The 20220-nt window shown below is 24.9% G+C and overlaps 1 protein-coding gene across 1 annotated transcript; it reads right to left on the reverse strand.

The window, feature by feature from the left end:
* Window positions 1–6640: 6640 nt before the first annotated feature.
* Window positions 6641–16147, reverse strand: LOC145838388 (large ribosomal subunit protein bL27m-like). Its single transcript, XM_082945968.1, has 4 exons — window positions 16084–16147; window positions 13411–13548; window positions 9453–9523; window positions 6641–7078 (listed from the first exon to the last, which is right to left on the reverse strand). Exons 1-4 carry the CDS (start codon window positions 16127–16129, stop codon window positions 6875–6877), a joined length of 459 nt encoding a protein of 152 aa, XP_082802094.1. The 5' UTR covers window positions 16130–16147; the 3' UTR covers window positions 6641–6874.
* Window positions 16148–20220: the final 4073 nt, after the last annotated feature.

Genomic DNA, 20220 nt, shown 5'->3' on the forward strand with positions numbered 1-20220 from the left:
AATACCTTAATATGGCTGTACACTAACTATTAACTTTCTCTTTTTATTTCTTTTGTTTCACCATTAGTCTTGTTAATTAGAACTTCGGGTAAAATTGTTAAAATTTAAGAGTTTTTGAAGTATAGACCTGTAATATTTTTACAACAATTTATCGTAATTTAAATTGTTATGTAACCTGCAGAAGGTTATTAGTGCATTTTATTTCTACAAGGAGTAGTAGGTCATTATAAACTAATAATTTACTTTGGCACACTTTAAAATTATTATTTTTTCAAATAAAAACTGATTAAGTAAAATACGTTAATTAATAATAATACATATATTAGATTTTAGGACTCAAGGTTAGTGGTTTTTAAAATCAGTATGAATGAAAGTTCATTTGATATAAACCACTTTAACAAGCTTTGTTAGATACTGATGAAAATGAAAACATTTTCATTTCACCACTGAGCATTTCGCTTGCCTTGTCAATGCTGCTATTAAGTTCAAATGGAACAACCAAGCAGCAGCTTGAAGTGGCAATAGGATATGTAAAAGATGAAAAACTTCTTTCCGAGCTTATAGAGCTGAATGATGTACTCAATTCCAACTCCGAAGGTTTAAAAATCAAGCTTGCCAACTCTATCTTTCCATAAAAATTGTTTCAGTTGATTGCAAAGTACAAAACTGACATGTAATCTGGTTTTGAATGCCAAATTCAGTCGTTAGACTATCTGAACAATGCAGACGGTTCGAAAAATGTTATCAATGATTTGGTTGCAAGTTGTACTGATGGAAAAATTAAAGATTTGTTTAGTAACATGAATCCTTATACTGCGTGTGTTTTAGTTAGCTGTATCTACTTTAAAGGTGATTGGTTAAACAAATTCAAATCGTATAACACTAGAGATGCTTCATTCTATTGTAACAAATAGAAAACTTCGAATGTTAAAATGATGACACAGACAAATTACTCGTATACTTCGTTGATGAAAAAGGGTTCATACAGATTCCTTACAAGCAACCATATTTTAGTATGCTGACAATTTTACCTGATAAAAGGTTCGGGTTGCAGAGTGTAATCAACCAACTTGACGTTAAAACTATTAAAAACATTAAAGACGGTAAAACTTGGAGAGAATACGTCTTGTTAAAAATGCCAAAGTTCAAATTGGAATATGACGAAAGCTTATAAAACAATCTCCGTTCGTTGGGAATAGAAGATGCATTCGATGAAGGAAAAGCAAATTTTAGTGCAATGTGCATACAAACAAGTTTACTTTATGTGTCTGAAGTTACACATAAAGCTTTCGTTGAAACAGGTGAAGAAGGAACTGAAGCTGCTGCAGCAACAGGATTAATAATGCGTAAAAAACGTTTAGTTTTCAGAAGAAAACCAATTAATATCAAAATCGATCATATATTTGTGTTCGTGATTTTATACAAGAATCAAACATTGTTTATGGGAAAAGTTACTTCTTTGTTAGTTACTTTCACATACGTTGCTTATTATATTTCTTTTGTATTATATAGTTCGAATGATGGCGAAGAAAGTTTAATGAAAAAATCAAAATTTTTAGTTTAATTTGTTTAAAAAAAGATAAAAGCATTCCATTTGGTACCTTAGTAGAAAGTATAGAAAGAACAACAAATACAAATTATCAATTTTCAATATAGCGTCTATACATTTAAGTTAGTACTCCAATGTTTTACAATATGTTTATTAGTATCATAGTTTAACTCATTTGCGTTATGTGCTATAAAATATATACATACACTAACATAAAATTTAGTTTTGATAATAAACTATAATTAATAAAATTTTTATAATTAAATAATTTTCTTTAGCTTGTAATAAACACGACTCCGTTGATAATGATGATAACAATTTTTTTAAGCCAGAAAAATGGTATTTTCGAGTCTAATCTACAATTTTATACTAGCAACGTTTTGCTACCCCTTAAAATTATTGTTTATCTTAGAATTTTACTTAAAAAAATGAAAAAAATTAATTTGCTTGCGTAAATTTTTTTAATGTACTGATTTAATTTGTTAACTCAAGCTTATAGCTATTGTTTTTCGTTTTTTAACTGTCTATAAACTTTGTGATGCAGCGAATCTTTAATTGAAAATGATCTTTTTTTGTACAATTAACTTTCTAACTTCCTATTACTAAGTGCATACATACTAATTTATGGTTTTAGTAAAAAGAGCTAAGAATAATGCAAAAAGAGCGCCTTTTTTGTAAAGTCAACTTGGTAAAGTCTAATAATTTTGTCTTTTTGATGATTTTAAATTACACCTTAAAAATGTTTAAATGAACTTGACCCTGTATTTATTCTTAACTGACTTGCAAAAAAAAAAATTACAAGTTAAGCCTAATATTAAACAAATTAAAACAAAATATTCTAATTCTTTAAACATTTTATTGTGCAAACTAAGTTTCGGTCAAAGACCTTTTCAGTGCTTATAGAAAAAATGTAAACTGAATTCTTTTAGGTAAAAGTTCTCAGTACAAGTTTAAATAGCATTATTTAAATTTATTAAACTTGACTTAATTTTTACTGTTTTAATTAATAATTTGTATATATTTCTTTAGTTTCACGCTTAAGACTTTTTAATAAGAAGTTATTCTTGTTTATTTTAACCAGAGTTTTCCAAAGTGGGCTATATAACTCCTATGGAGGCCATTTTAAAAATTAATATTAAAATTAAGCTAACATAACGTTATAATTTAAAACTTGTACTAGATAGTTTGGAGTTTAAGGTTTAAGAACACCAAAAAAAGGTTTTAGGCGTATTTAAGGGTAGTTTTAAAACTTTTACTAAATATTACATTCGACTAAAAACTTACACTAGACAAGGACTTCCCAAAGTAGGCCATTTTAGAAAGTTAGAGGGCCATAAGCTTTAAGGGGGAAAGCAATAAGGCTATAGTTTTAAACTTGCTCTAGTGATTCTGGAGGTGATGATAAAGAGCAAAACATAATCTTAGTCATATAAAAGGTGAGCTTTTTGAGAAATTTTGTTAGAGCTTTTGAAATTTCTTCAAAGGGGGCCTTAAGAAACAAAATTGGTAACCCTGCTCTAATGCTACAACTTCGTAGCCAAGTGTATATTTGTTTTCAAAACAGAGAAGTTTTCAATTCAGCTTGATTAAGTCCAGTCGTTTTATAACTTGAACTTCTTCGCACTAGTTTTTTACTTTAAAACATTGGCTGTTTATTCTCAATACTTTAAACCTTCATTACTCAAAAAAATATGAATGAATTTTTATGTGCAACAAGTTTTGAAATACGAAGAAACTAGTAGTTGATGTTTTGAAACCAACAAAATTTATACTTCAAGTAGCGCTTTTAATAACTTAGCAATATTTTTTGATGAAAATAGTTTTAAAATTAAATTTAAGAGTTTTTAGAAAAATAACACTTAGTACACTTTTTAGCTATGAAAGGTGTAAGTTCTCTTGATACTTTAATAAATATATTAAGTTCTTTTAATTACGACAGCTGTAAAAGTATTGTGTTTTAAATAAAAGTGTTGCAAATTAAAGTTTTAAAAAACTAACATAGTATTTTAACAGTATTGATCAAGTATTTGTAATATAATTCTTTTTTTTTTTTAATTGTCACATTTAATTCTACTAGTCAAATCTACTGACTCTAGCTGGCGTCAAATCAAATAAACTTTACCATTTAATTTTTTATTTGTAAAAATAAATGTAAAAAGAAATAAATAAAGATAGCTTTAATTTTGTCCTAACTTTTTAAGTGAAGAATTAGATTTATAAGTATGTACCTTTACTTCAAAAGCTTCCGTAACTAGTAAATGTTTTTAAATTCATCAGCTTTCTTTTTTTTTTAGAATTATTTTTTTCTCCTCAATAAATGATTTATTCGAAATAGGTTTTAGCCAAAGGTTTTTTCTAATTTATGATGTATTAAATTTCTTATTATAGCTAATTATTATTTACGAACTGCTTCTAGTAGGTTAGACTCTTTGATGTATTACATTAATTATAATCGAAAAAAATAACTCAAAACAAATAGCATCTTTTTTTGTTGCAACTTAAAAACCAATTTAAACAACTTTTACATTAAACAAAAACTTGTAATAAAAATTAAGTAGTAGTGGTATAAAAGACTTATCAAAACATCATGAATTATAATTGTTAAGCGTTTAATTGAAAATATTACTATCATATAAAGAAGAAGACAGAATCACTTGACTCTTAAAACTTAATCAAAAGTTATCAATGGGTAACATATTGGGTTAAGTTTTAATTTTCGAATGTAAAATAATGATCTGTTTTTTTTTTTAGTTTATTCCGTATAAGTTGACTTATTCAAATTATAAATCAGCAATCTATACTTTTAATTTAACTGATAGTTAATAATAACAAATAAAAATATTTTCAAGAAGTTAGGATCGAAATAGTTACATGAATAAAATATTTAAAAATTATAAAAAATATCAAAAATCATAAACTGTTTGCACCAAACTAAATTTTCTATAAGTTGTTGAATAAAAAGTATTTGCTAAATAACACGTTGGTACATAAAACAATTATATACTTTAGTTTCTGTAAACCGTAACCTAGTTTAAGTTTTATCAGATTTTTTTTTTAATTACTATAACTGTTAATTAAAATTAACGTTTAAACTCGATATTTTCTTTGGATTTAAATAAATTAAAGGTTTTTACAACAATAATTTAAAATGTATTAGGTAGATATTATACTGATTATCGATTTTTTATGTCGCCTAAAGTACATTCTTAGAACAGTATTTCGATCTAATAATAGAGAACGGAAGCAAATGAATATATATGAATTTTACAACTGCTTTTTTGAAGTTTACTAACTTAAATCTAAATGCTTCTTTACTCTATTAACTTCTTTCTATATCTAGCAAGAAAGTATTACTTCATCACTATTTTAAATGAAAACAGCTTTATTTTGCAAAACCTTTGGAGTCCACAATGCATTATTGTAACTTAATTTATAGCTCTAAATAAATTTTTATCTATCTAAATATGAAACTCAACTAGTAATATTTTTAAGAAGAAAAACTGCTATTAATTAAGTAATTCTGAAGTAAATAATCTCTAGTAAATAACCTAGAGAAACCCAAATTTGGTATTAGATAGCTAACAGATTTATATCTTTAGTATTCAATAGGTGGTATCTGTTTGCCTAGCAGCTTCAATTTTTTTTTCATAAACGTTTCTTGCTAAAACCAAACTTTGGAGTCGCTTGAAATAAAATAAGTTTATCTTAGTATTATTAAGACATACCTTTTATAAACAATACTTGTATATTGAAGTTCTACCCATGTTGGGCTTACAACGAGGTATATCGACGTAACCTCCTAGTTTAGTTGCGATGGCGTAGCCGATAGGTAGGAATTTAGGTATAAATATTTTTCTTCAACTTGTAAGTTTTTTAGTAATTGCTCTGACGCGCACGAACCAATCAAGTAAATGAGTAAAATTGTCACTAATTAAAACGTTCATTAGAAGAAATAATTATTAAAGAGTATGGTTTATTAATTTTATTTGAAAGTTATTGCCTGTGTTTTATAAATAAACTACGAATACAGTTAAATCATTTTCAAAGTACGTATAACAACCGACTAATTTAAGGAAGCTATAAGTTTAACACGCCTTTAAAAATGATATCTGTAAAGTTATTTTGTATATTTAGCAGAGCTGTAACAAATACTTTTTTTTTTAATTTTAGCGGTTCTAAACTTTATACTAAGGTTTATTTAATTTGAGTAGTTTCAAGGGTAGACATATTACGATCTAAAAGTAAAATATTCCTTTCTTTAAAATGCAGTTCAATAAAAGCCTGATAAAAGGAAAGCAAAATTATAGTTTAAATCATTTATATTATAAAATATAGCAAAATAAAGAGATGTTATACATAATAAACTTACAAAAATAATTTTTCACTTAAGAAAGTTTCCTAATAGTATCAGGTATGTTTAAATACTAAAAATAGTAGTTAAGACTTTAATAATTACAAAAACATCAAACTAAAATGAACACGTTAGTTAAAACGTATGTGATTTTTGTTCTTGTGAAAGATGCGACCCTTAATATTTTCTTTATTTGTATACAAACAACTTTAAGACAAACTTAAAAACATTTTTACAAAATATTGACTCAAATTAAAAAAAAAAACTCAATTAATTTTAATTTAATTATTTTAATTATAACATACTTTTTCCATTAAAAAGGTAACTAATTACTTACGAAGAAACTTATGAAATAGTATTTATAGTATCGTTTAAAAAATTATAATAAAGCTGTCCAAATAATAAAACGAGGTTAGTATTTATTTATACAGTTATTTGTTAAAATTTGATAAAAAAAACCTGCTAAAAGATAATAGGTGTTAAGTTATTCTGTATATCATTTAATTTCAATAATTATATTTGAAAATCGTATTTCCAACTTTAAAAAGTTTTAGCTATATAACTACTTAATTATGAAGAAAAAATATATAGAAAATTTCCTATAAAAAACAAGCACAACTCAATTATTTTAATTTGACCATTTTGTCAATTTAAATAGAAAATAGTGACAAAAAATAATTAATAAAGTTTGAATTTAAGTAATAAAACAATTTTTTAAATAATAAATTAATATCAGCTTCAGCTCATGTGATAACTTTTACTTTGTAGTATAAAGTTTTCATGCCAAAATAGTAAAATATTTAGTTTATAAATCATTAAGTTCAAAATTTATACACCTATTCCTAAAAAAATACTTCTAAACTTCTATTATCTGGCATATAAATTTTAAGTAACCTAGTGTTTATAATCTTTTCCTTTAAAGTAAACTACTTAAAATTTTCAACAGTTATTTTTTCAACAATCGCAAACTTCTTCTAAATAGTTTCAACTAGCCGGTACTCGCCAACTTCGATTTCCGGTACCACGTTCACGCTAGTTTTGTACAGGAACGCTCCCCTGGGCAATTTAGCCACCTTCTCGGCGTCGGGACTTCCCGGGCTCGGTATGAAGATTTCCTTGGTGAACCTGACGGTGCCCGACACCTGGGCGGTCAGCGTCTTTCTCTTGCCCGATGTCACCTGTGACGACACATTGAGATTGTACTTTAAAATTTATTTGCTCATAAATAATACAATGCTTTAAATCAGGTTTTCCTAAACTAATTTCCATAAAACTTGTGACGGAAATTAAAAAGACTACCGCCTTTGTTTTTTAGACATCACCCGTTTACAAGAGCCCATTTGGTTTTCGCTGCTTAAATAATTAAAGCCTTTTAAAGACTCAAAATTGTAACCCTGCTTTAACCGGTTAGACTCAAAATTTTTTTAGATGGCAGAAAAATATTTGAACATAGAAGAAATTTAAAAAAAGAGTAGCAGCTTGTTGTGTTTCATATTTTTTTGGTAGTTTAAACCTAAAAAAAATATCACATAAGTTAATAATTTACCGCAATTCACGTATAATTGTTTGGCATTATAGCTAAATATATCTATTTCTCTTATCATAACTATATAAGTATGGCTCTTTAAAAAAACCATTTATGTAATTATGATCTACAGTTTCATCTTAGGTTGGATACTCTACTCTAAATTAACCTAAGAAAATAAAATTATTAAAAAATACAAATTTAATCCTTGGGGAGTCAAATTTTTTGTTTTAATAGTTGATATCAGCTTTTAAAATTTTGTGCTCTAATCTCATATTTCTTAATTTATAAGTGTGTAACAACCAACGGTTTTGATTTTCTATATATGGAGAAATAAGTGGTTTTAAAGTTTTATGAACTACAGAATAACTCTAAATAAGGATAACTTTTAGTGAAACATGTTTTGTTATTTTTAGTGTTTATCTACTATAACAATAACGAAGCCTCAATTTTAATTTTTGCTCAACTGGATTGTTGGTTAAAATAGTTTTAAAAGTACTTTGAAATGTTAACAATAAAACAGTTTTTATTAACATTCAAGTCAGCAATTAATTTTGTTTTAACTTTATACATGCAACGACGTTTCACTGCAAGAGCAGTTCATCAGAGAAAATACAGCTTATTCAAGTGGAGTTAAGTTTGCTATATTTACCTATGATGAACCTCTTCTACAGTGGAACATAATTACTTGTATGAAGTTAAATTAATATTAATAGTAATAAATATCTCTTCGTGTTAAGATTGATTTCACCTGCTTTTATCCTTATAAAATTAATTCACAGAAATTAAAAATAGAAAGTTTAAGTGTTATAATGTGTATTCTTTAAAAAGCTGTTTTAAAATTTATTTTATTTAAAAAATTTGAAAAAATTAAGTGAAATAACATATTGCAAATGATTTTTGAAATTAAATTATTTTAATAAATTTAAAAAACTCATAATCAATCAAAGCTTTAAACTTTAAAGAAATGTTTTACTTTTACTTTAACTTAACGAAATTTATGTTAAAGGGTGTGTTATAAATTAATGATTGATCTCTATTAAAATATTAATTAAGTTACAAACTATTTTTTTGGAAAGTTGGTTGTTGTATGATACCAGGGACGTAGCTAGCTCAAAAAAGTTACAAATCTGCAAAAATTAAAACGTCTGAAATTACGCGTGATAACGTCCTAGCGGGAACACAGCAATTTAAACTGCCTCTTATATTTAATCCGAAAATATGCAGTTATGTTAATATATCAAAAATGGAATGTTAAAGTACGAGTGATAACTGTAAACAAGGCAATTTATTTTGCTCCACACTCCCTATGACTCTTTATGTCATGCCATTTGTGTAAACCCAGAAAACATTCATTATAAATAAGTATAAGAAAATAACAATTTAATTCAAAATCATTTATAGCGTTTTCAAAATCAAACATTTAAGTAGTCAATAGTAACAAAAAGTTATGCAAATTTTTGTAACATAAAAATGTATCAAATTAAATCTTTAACGCGCTAAATGTTACAATTTGAATGCATTTAATTCGTTAAATTTTTACGACACTAAAAATGCTAAAGAGTACATATATGTCAAAATTATCTCTCAGGAGTGCATAACTAAGTATAAATGAACACTAAAAGCTAAAGAAAAATAAATGAATACTAAAAGAAAGTAGAGTCTTTTCAAGCTAAAATAAAAGCAAGTTTTTTCGCACATAAGTACACGTTTCTGCAGATTTGCAGAAACGTACCAAGCCACGTCCCTGTATGACACTATAACGTTTATTTTGAGCAACAACTTACGTATGAAAAAAAAAAATATTAAAAAGTATAATAAAAATTTATTTCTGAAGAAAAAAATCAAAGTTTTATAACATATTTAATTGTGCTACTCAATTTTTTATCTCTAAATATTTTTAATACATAAAAACTAAACAACTCAATAGCAAAATACATTGGAAATACAAGATAAACTCTTAACTATGTAGAACTCCTTGTTAGAAGATTTTATTATTTCTTATTTCATAATAATTTTAAACTAACGTTAGCACCAGGATACCATCTAAAAGCAGAAACTTGTTTGGCGATGATGTACCCTGGATGAACATAATCACCTGAAATATTAATACTAAGTAAATCAGAGTCGAGACATTAAAATACTAACTACATAGCCTTTTTGTATTCTTATAACCAAAGACTTTCAGAGAACTTTAAAACACATGGAGATAATTTTTAAAGTTGAACTATGTTTAATGAGTAAGTTAAAGCATGACAGTTTTCAAGCTTACAATGTATAACATAAAAATTTTATTTGTGATTTTTGAATGAAGGATCAATATAACATTATTAGTTCAAGTAAAACTCAGGGTTGCTGATTTTTAAGACATTTTTTTAATATAAAGTTTCAAAAGTACAAGTTTTCTTGTCTCAGGGTTGCCAAAGTTTTTCGAAAAAATTTACCAGGATTTTGAAAGTAAACATTATTCATAAATTTTTAGTCTAAAATTAAATCTAAGATAAAAAACTGCTTTGATTAGCATAAAGATATTAAGGGCATAGGTGGGGTCCACCTTGATTATAATAAGTTGATCTTATTTTATAGAGTTTTATCTGATCTATCAGACGTTATTAACATGGTTGCCACTGATCAAGCTGAGAAAAACTTCCTGAATTTTTACTAAAATTTTCCTGACTTTTCTAAATCAAACTCTTAAATTAAACTTATTCTAAAATAAATAATCTAACACTTGAAACCATAAAGCTTTCGATCTAATTTTAATACAGGTTAAAAACAACAGTTTTTTGATGAATTCTATCATCAAACTTCAAGTACATCACTTAAACCATCTGTGTATGACTGATGTTTGTAATAAACAGCTTTATCAGCAAAATACTTGTACTATTAGCTTATAAACACAGCTTGACTGAAAAAAGACACATTTTTAGCATTTCCTAGCATAAATGTATATAGATAAACAAACGAAATATAAGGAATTTTTACAATTAAAACCTTGAATTAATAACGAACTATCACAACTAAAATCTTAAAACAATAACAATTTTTTACATTTGAAACCTTAAAACAATAAAGAACACAATTTTTTAGAATTTCCTAGCATAAATGTGTCTAAATAAACGAAATAACATATAAGGAACTTTTACAATTAAAACCTTAAATCAATAAGGAACTTTCACAGTTAAAACATTAAAACAATTAAGAATATCAAATACTGTTTTTTTGAAATGTATGTACTAAAATTTATTTTCTTTGTTTTTTATTAGCACTTCAACCTTTTCATCTAATGAAGATATGGTTTCCTTCACCTTAACTGCATTCCGCTTCATTTTCTTGGCAGCTAAAATAATTTTCCTTATTTTATTTAAATCGCTCTCATTTGCTGCCCCTACACTTGTTGAAAAGAATCTTTTCTTTAAATCAAACCACAACTTGTGGGCTTCATTTCTTTTCTTTTGGCACTCATTTATTTTTACTTTCATTTATAAAATATTTCCTCTTATCATTTAATATAAAATTTGTAACAAATAAATATACTCTTATTTACTTTAAAAACTTAAGTTACTCTACAAAAAATACAAATAATAAGTAAACTTAATCTTGGCATATACCTCTCTTATAACTTATTTTATAAATTTAAACAACTTTAAAAAAATTATAAAGAGGTAAAGTATAAACATTAACTTGTTACATAAAATACTAAACTAACTGCTTAGTTATAAAGAACTCAAATATTTACTTAAACAAAAAACACTTTGATTCTAAAATTATGCTAGATAAACTTTTGTGTATATATCACAGTTTCACTATGGAAGTGTCCTTACTACAGATCATCAATACTAAAAACCTTACAAAATCTGCTTGTTCGAGTAGGGTACTTGTTTAATATGTTAATAGAAATTTTTTGCAGTTTTGTAAAGAATATTTTACTAATTTATACCAGATGAAGGCGTTTAAAATAAAATTAAATATTTTTGTAAATTTCTAAGAAAATCTTGGAATATTTTTCTGACTTTTAATTAATTATTACCATTTAAAGGCATTGGAAAACAAGGAATTTGTAAATAAAAACTGACAAAATCTGACTTTTTTTTTAATTTTGTCAAATTTCCTGACTTTTTTTCATAACCCCCCACTTTTTCCTGACTTTTGTCAATTTTTTTAAATTTTTCCTGACTTTTCCTGATTTCCTGACCGAGTGGCAACCCTGTATTAACCGCTTGAAAAAATTAAAAGTATTTTTTGAGATATGAGCGATCAAAGTCGGTGACCTAGGTTTCTAATGGAAGGCGCAAACTAAAAATGCGAAAAAAGACCATTTCTCTACAAATCTATCTCCTCCTTCATTTTTTAAGCGATCTTCTTCAAATTTTCACAGAAAGTGTATTATTAAATTTTAAAAAGATTGAATGGAGGATTTTTTTTAATTTTGAAAACTAAAATTTTTATTAAAAAAAAACTACCTATTTTTTTTTGTCTAAAATTTTAATTTTTGAATATTTTCAAAATTCCAACATTCAAAGTCTTCTAAATTACAAAAGGAACGTTTCCTGAAAGTTTGAGGTCTCTAGCTCAAAAAATTAAGGAGAAGATATATTTTTAGTAATTTTTTAAATTTCCGAGAAAATTGATGTAGAAAAATTTGCGTTCCATACGTTTGTATCGGACACTTTTTATAAAAATTAAAATATCTCAAACGTTAAATAAGATTTTTTAATTCTGTAAAAACTGGCTTGTAGTTTGTACTTTAAACTTTCATATAAGATAAAACGTTATTTTTAGTAAAAAAAATGTCGGACTCCCCCCCCATGCCCTTAAAAAGATAGTGTAATGCACCTCTTAACATGATTTTTCTGGAAAATCAGTAAAATGCTGAACATATTTTTTTATTGTTTACAAGAGATTTTTTGTATCTATGTTAAATTTCTATATTTAACATTAAAAATTTTTTTAAATTTGTTTTTTTTTTTGAGATTTTTAATGATTTTTGTTCAAAATACCATGTTTTTCTGTTTTTTTTTTGTTTAAATTGTCAAAACCAAGGTATTGTGGCATACTTGAACAAATCATAGTTCTAATCAAATGTGATTAAAACCGATGTTCTAATTAATCTTAAAAAATAAACACAAAACATAAAGAAAAAACTAATCCAAAACTAGTACTTACATAATATTTAATTAAGAATAAGTGTTTAAAATATTAAAGAACATATACTTACAGTTGAAAAGTAAATTTAAAAAAAAACAACAATCATAATGCTAAAACTTAACTTTATAACTTATACCTAGTTAAAAACATAGATGTAAAATGAAGTTTTGTAAATAAATATGATGAAATAAAAATACAGTGCTTTCTCATAACAGGTTAGAAAATTTCGATTTTTTAACATTTGATAAAGTTGTGTCAATAATCAAATACTTTATTTCAAATATTCTAATTAACAATAAAAATGAACAATATTAACAGCATTATAACAAACAAAAAATTAAATATAAACAGATTTAATAACATTAGATAGTAGCTACAAATAAGACAAACATTAACCAAGTCTTACTACAAACTATAGTGCTTCCAAAACATAACTTTTACAAGAAAAAATATTGTTGCAACTATGACAATATTTGCCACTCTTAAAAGTACTCAAGATTAAGTATATACAAATACGATTGAGAAAAAATAGCATTACCTTAATTCAGCACTTTCATTCTAGGTAATTACAAGGCTTTAAAAATACTTTAAAGAGAAAAATAAAGAATGTTTTACAACACAGTACGTATAATTAAGATTCCGTATAAAACAATCTTGAATATTAACCCTCTTTTATATCAGTGATAATTTTTACAATAAAGTTTATTTTCATAAAACTTATTCCTTATGTAACTTGTTATTTTTTGTGCTTTGAAAAAACTAGTCAGTGTTTAAAAACATATGAAAAAATTATTGTAGTAACATATGATATTATAAAATCTTATATAAAGAACAAACCATCGGCAACCCTGATGCCTCTCATTCTTTTTCTGTTTGCTCTGTAAGTATTTCTTGTGTTTCCTTTCTGACCGCTAGAAGCTTCTGCCTTGCTCATTACCAGTGGACTCTCGCCCATGACACACTTCAAAAGCACGCCTGAACAGTTTAACAGTTTAAGGAAAATGTAGAAAAATTTAAAATGGCTGTATAGGTTTTAAGAAATGTTCAATGTCTTGTAAAATGATTTTGAATATAAAACTTATTAATGCATTTAGAATATATTAAACCTAACATAATACAGATTTAAATCTCTTAAATATTTGAGGTTTTTGATGTAAAGAACAAAAACTTTGAGTAAATATTTTTTTTTTAATAATTTAGTAAGCTCCTTTTATGAGGTAAATATCTAACATTAATCCGCTCTATCTCAAAAATTGTTTTGAATTTTAAAAGGCTGTAGAAAGCAATTGGTAGCTCCTTAATATACGTTAATTAAAACAAAGTAAAAAAAGATTCTGTACCTTAAAGAATGGTATTTAATTAATTGTAATTGTTTTTTATAAATATCAAACTTTTATAAAGTATAACTTAAAAATCAACTACTAATTAATTAACACTTACTTTTAAATCATTTTATAACAATTTTATGGCTAAAAAATTAAATAACCTTACTTCGTAGCATCTTTGATCAGTTACAATTTTAACATAAAAAAATTTGCAACTATTTGAAAATAAATTACAAAAAATATAAAACTTTAAACAAAAACTCAGTTTTGCCTAAATTACGAAATGGTAAGAAATTTTAAATCATAGTTTAATAATAAAAATTTCAAATGGCTTTGTTTTAAATGAATTAAATAATCGTTAATTTTTTTAACTATTGAATGATTTAAAGCCCCTAAAGAAACAGTGCTTAATTAAAATTTTTGTAAGACTGCATAGTATAAAATTAGGCAACCTGCAAGCCAGTTCATCTGCCAAACATAATCTCTGGCCTGCAAGGCACTTTAAAGTTTGAAACAACTTAAGTAAACAAAAAAAATCTTTATAAAAACGCAATTAATAGTATTTATAGTTTGGTTTTCAGTAAACAGTAGTATTTATCAGATGTTCATTTATTACAATTTTTTTTTTTTACAATTTTTTTAAACTCTGTACCACACAATTTTTTTTTAACAATTCTAGCTTGCATAACAATTTTCAAAAATTTAGCACACCAACAAGAAAGTTATTCACCTAAATCTTTAGCTTTTATATAAAAAAGACATTTTAAAAATCTAGACTGCTCTTAATTGACACTTATAAAACCATAATACACAATTTCTTGTAATAATATTAAGAATATACAAAGAGTATGGACATTTACAAATTTAAATTAAATCTTCTATAAAACTACAAAATGTAAGTCTTTTTTTAAGTTACTTTTATATACAAAAAATGGACACAAACTTTCTACAGAACTAAAATAAAATCATTAAACTATAACTACTCTTTTATTAGTGTAAGAAATACCTAAATTTTTAAGGAAAAAATTATTAAATTGTTTAAATAAATTAACATTTAGAGGAATAAAAGTAGTTTAGTTTTTTATTCTAATTTTAAAATTTTTTCAGGTGAATAAACTGATCAAGAGTAAACTTTAAAAATGTAAGTTAAAAAAGAAAACAGAAGGTGAACTTTTTAGCAAATAGCTTCTTTTAACCCTTTTAGTTTTCGCCTTTAATAAGAACTCTTTTGATACACAAACATATAAAAAAACTAACATAAAACTAAAATAGTAGTATATTATAACCTTTAAAAAATAAAAAAGCAAATTATTGAACTATTATAAATGGCTTAAATGTAAAAGTTTTAAGAAAGTTAGGTAAAAAATAATCAAGAACTTAAACATGTATTATAAAAGTATTTATTACTTACTTTCCATAAAGAATTAGGTACTTTGCGATATTAAAGAAACTCATCAACTAAGATCCTTTAAACCTTAAATTTTTCTAAGTAGTATAAAGTGTCTGATGTAGCTGAGACAAAATTCAACAACATATAATTAACTTTAAAAATACAAGGCTTTTCTCTATGTCCTTAACAATTCTAATAGGCCGTTTGTGTCTAGAAATCTATACATTTAAAACTAAAGTATTGAAAACTAATTTATAGTATCATTGGGCTGAAAAACTTTAAAAAATGTGAAATTATGTACAAAACAATTTAGTTTACAAAAATATTTTCAATCAACAACAAACTTGGTAAAAAAAATTACTTGAATAGTTTCAACACCTGTTAAAAAGAACCACCAAACAAATTATTTAAAACTGATGGAAAAGTGTTGCCCATGAAAATATAAAAATATGAAATTCAGACACCTACTATAAAAAGTATGTGAAAAAATTTTAACTCTATAAGTTCAACTTAAAAAAAAAGAATTTTTTCTCTGTACTTAGATTTACATTATTTTCTTTTGTATTATTATGTATTTTTGTTGGATTCTAACACAACAAAAATATTGTCATCTGATTGTTTTTGAGTTAAAATTATAAATTATCAGTAGAATTAAAGCTAAAAAATTAGTAATCAAGTATTATTATTAAGTTTGGATCTTAAAAGTCAAATAAAAATTTAATAAAATTATAACATTATAATTGTAGCAATATCGTCACTATATAATGTTACTTCAAAGTTATGTAAAACTATAACCTGATGTGTTTCCATGCAGTTTAAGCGCTCTTGAAAGTAAACTCATTTTTACAATATTATAAACTTTTCTAAAGTTAAAAAATTGTTTAAATAACACTTACTAATTAAAAAACTAACTAGCTACTAAAATAAGGATTTTTTGTTTTCATGTACATTTAAAATTAAAAATTGTTGGTTAAATTAAGGCAGTAAGGGGGGTAAGTCATGTTTTTTACAAATTGATCTTATTTTATAGAGTTTTTTCTAAGCTTCAAGATTCTTTTTATCGTTTTAAAAAATTCAAACTATTTTTTGAGATAAGTCCAGTCAAAGTTGGGCCACATAATAGATTCCTTATAGGAAGGTAAAACTAAAACAACAAAAAAAGACTATTTTATTTAAAATCTATCTCCTCAAAACATTTTTCAAGCAACCTTCTTCAAACTTTCACAGTCTAATCTTTATACAATAATAAAAAAAATTATTTTGGAAAAGACTTTTTCTTTTTATTTTTGTCATAAAGTTTTTATTTTTTTAATTGTTAAAATTCATAAGTAACATTATTTCTTTAAAAATAAGGAACATTTCCTTAAAATTTGAAGAAGATTGCTTAAAAAATGAAGAAGATAGATTTTTAGTAATTTTTAAATTTTCCGAGAAAATTGATCCCAGAAAACTTTGCGGTCTATACGTTTGTTTTGGAAACTTTTTACAAAAAATAAAATATCTCAAACGTTAAATGATATTTTTGAATTCTATAAAAACAGACTTGTAGTTTGTATTTAAAGCTTTCATATAAAATCCAAAGTTAATTTTTGTAAAAAAAATGTTGGACCCCCTATGGCCTTAAATTGTTTTATATGAGAATTTATTATTTATTTTGTTACTGTGATCACATAATTAGATGACCAAAAAGTTTTTTGTTCTAGCATCAGTAAATATTTAGTTTTAGACTTTGGCTTCAAAATTATCAGGCTAACCACTGACATTTTAAAATTTTTTATCAGGTGTTTGAAGTACAATATTTCTTGTCCCTTTTTTATAGAAACTTAAATTTGATGTAAAAAATATTCTTAAAAGATAATGTAGTGCTAGTTTAAATAAGATTAATAACAAAAAAACTCTAAATAATATACAAACACTCATTGTGTGCAATAGTTTTTATTTTAATAGTTATCTCTTATTTAAATTTCAGTATTCAACACAGGGCTGTCAGTCTTTGATATAAAAACAACTGTCTTGAGTTGCTTTCAAATTTTTTTTTTGCTTTTTGTGTGTCCTGTTTAAGTGGCTCAGGTTTTGATGCCTGAGTCCAACATTGCACAACAAACAATATAATAATAATAATAAAAAAAAAAAAAAAAAAAATTCTTAAAACATTTTTTATAACTTATACAAGTTAACACATAACACTATAACAAAAATACCATGTGTTGCCACTAGTTTGAAGTATACCTTGACTTAAAATAGTATAACAAGCATTTAAAAATCTGATGAATTTCAAGCCACAATATTAAACTCAATCAAAAACTTTAAAAAATATCAAAATAAATAGAATTTTTTATTGTTTTGAAATAAAAGTAAAATATTTGTTTTAGATGTGTTCTTTGAAATCTGAGACTGATAGTTTTGCTTTTATTTGTGTAGATAATGTCTGTTAAGCAGTTCAAAAAAATTGAACCTCTAAATGTTGATTCTATTTGTTGTTATTAATTTGAGAGATGAATACATTCAGGATTTTCTGAATTATCTTACACAGAGTATTAAATTTATAGATGTAATGAAGATTGTTTTTGATGTAAAGATTGTACAAAAAAAAATCTTTAATTAGATATTGTTCAGAATAATGATTATAATATGAAACTTGTTATAATATACTTTCTTCAGTTAAATGCTTGTAATGTGATGGCTGATTTATGTGGAAGTTTCTTAAATTTACTAATTTCCTTACAAGAGCTTTGTAAAAATTAGCAAAATTGTACACTCTTTTTTGTAAAATTTGTAATTTAAGAATGCCTGTATATATTAGTGACATTTTCTTCTACAAAGTTAATGTGTGTTTTAAACATAAACAGTTGTCCTGGTTATGTTAGTAGTAAAGGATAATTGATAAGGAGCTGGTTAAACTTGATAAAAGATTAATTGAAAATTTTAAACTTTAAGTAAAACCAAAAGTTCAAATTGCTTGAATTTCATACAAGCATTTGATTTTTTATATATACATAAAAGACATCAAACAGAATGAGCATTTTTTTAATTCAATGTGAATAACCTATGAAATCCTTTATGATTATAAAGGATATAGTTTGAGACTGATGTTTTTTTACCATAAAAATATATCATACCAAAAGATTGTTTTAAATTTTTTTAAAGGTGTCATCCTTATTTTTAATATTTTCGCTCCTAATATATATACTTTAGTTGCTTATAATAACAATTTATTTATTTTCCAACTTAAATTATGAAAAAATTAGTGCAGAGATACAATTCCAAAAAATTATGTTTAGCATGTATCTAAATTCTAAAATTAATACAAAGTCAAAAACTTGGTTCTTCCCCTAACATATTTTTAATGATCTGAATTAAATAAGTTATTACACGAGCATAAAGTTAATTTTATAGGCAAATTTATTAATTTTTCAAAAAAAATAAAACTTTAATGTCAATTATTTTCCTTATCTTAAAAGCTATGTCAAAAAATTTTATTTCATTTTAGATTACGCACCTTTGTCTTTAATTCAAAAAAATAAAATTGGCTTTTTTTTTAATATCTTAAATGTTTTTTTTTATAAAAAATGTTAACTAAAAACTAAAATAATTTAATTAAATTTGTTTTCATTCACACACTTATTATTATTTTTTCCTTTTATCAATTTTTTCAAGGAAATGGCCAAGTCAAATGAAAGTGTAATATACATCATTTTGCTTTGGGGCCAAATCGTAAAAGATATTAACATTATTTATAAAATAAAAATTTGAGAGTTTAAATAACATGCGAAATAAGGGAAAAACAAAATAAACATTTAAGATATTAAACAAACTGCAAACTAAGGAAAAAAAAAATTTTTTGGTTCCAAGTCAATAATAATGAAAAAAAAACCTTTATTTTTGGAGGGACACCATGAAATAATTCCAACCCCAAACCATTTTTTTTTTTTTTGAATTAAAGACAAAGGTGCGTTCTCTAAAATGAAATAAAAATATTTTAGATAGCTTTTAAGATAAGGAAATTAATTGACATTAAAGTTACATGTTTTTTGAAAAATTAGTAAATTTGCCTATAAAACTAACTTTATGCTCGTAGTTATTACTTTAAAAAATCAAATTTTCCAGCAAACGACAAAAATACGCACAAAAAAATTTGTCCTTGGACCGGGTGCACGTAAAAACCTTTCAGTTATTGAGTCGCACACCACGGACACCTTTTAAAGTTTTTTTTTCCAGGACAGCATTAATGTATCACTACGCCATACCACAACTACAAAGGTGTAAAAAAAATACCATAATTTTATTTTAAGTATATTATTTTAGTACAATAGTATTTAAACTAACAGAGTAATTTTTTTTTAAATTATCACGTGTTTTTGCATGTATACTATCTATAAATAGACCTATTTAAAACTTTAAAGTTGTATAGAAAAAAAAGTTTAATGACGAAACAAGGTAAAATGGTTTAGAAACTTGGTAACTTGAATTTAGAAAAAATGTTTTCTTTATCAAAAAGCTAAACGATTAGAAAGACAGCCCTTATGTCTTTTAGTGGCAATTAATTTTAGGTTATAAATCTTAACTTAAATCAAGGTCATTATTAATGAAGTCCCTTTAAATTTAACAGTTCAAAGTTTAAACAATTGCATTTTTTGCAATAGAATTCTTTTCTCAAGACATAGAAATCTAAAATTAAAACATAAACATATTTAAAACTGTCAGATTAATAAAGGCTTAGTTTATGTCAGCTATTTTATACAAAAATAGAAGAAAATATTTAAGCCACTGTACCATAAATCACGCGGAATGGCTGTAAAAGTAGAAATATTTGTTATTTTTATTGCCTTAATCAGCAACAATATTTGATCTTTAGTACGTAGTACGCAGTACGCACTTTATCTTCAATAAGATAGTTTCTATTCTACTATTTAAAAATTTTTTTAATAATGT

This window comes from Thalia democratica, chromosome 6, assembly GCF_965202585.1.
Source record: "Thalia democratica chromosome 6, ktThaDemo2.hap1.1, whole genome shotgun sequence".
NCBI classification, from domain to species: Eukaryota; Metazoa; Chordata; class Thaliacea; order Salpida; family Salpidae; genus Thalia; species Thalia democratica.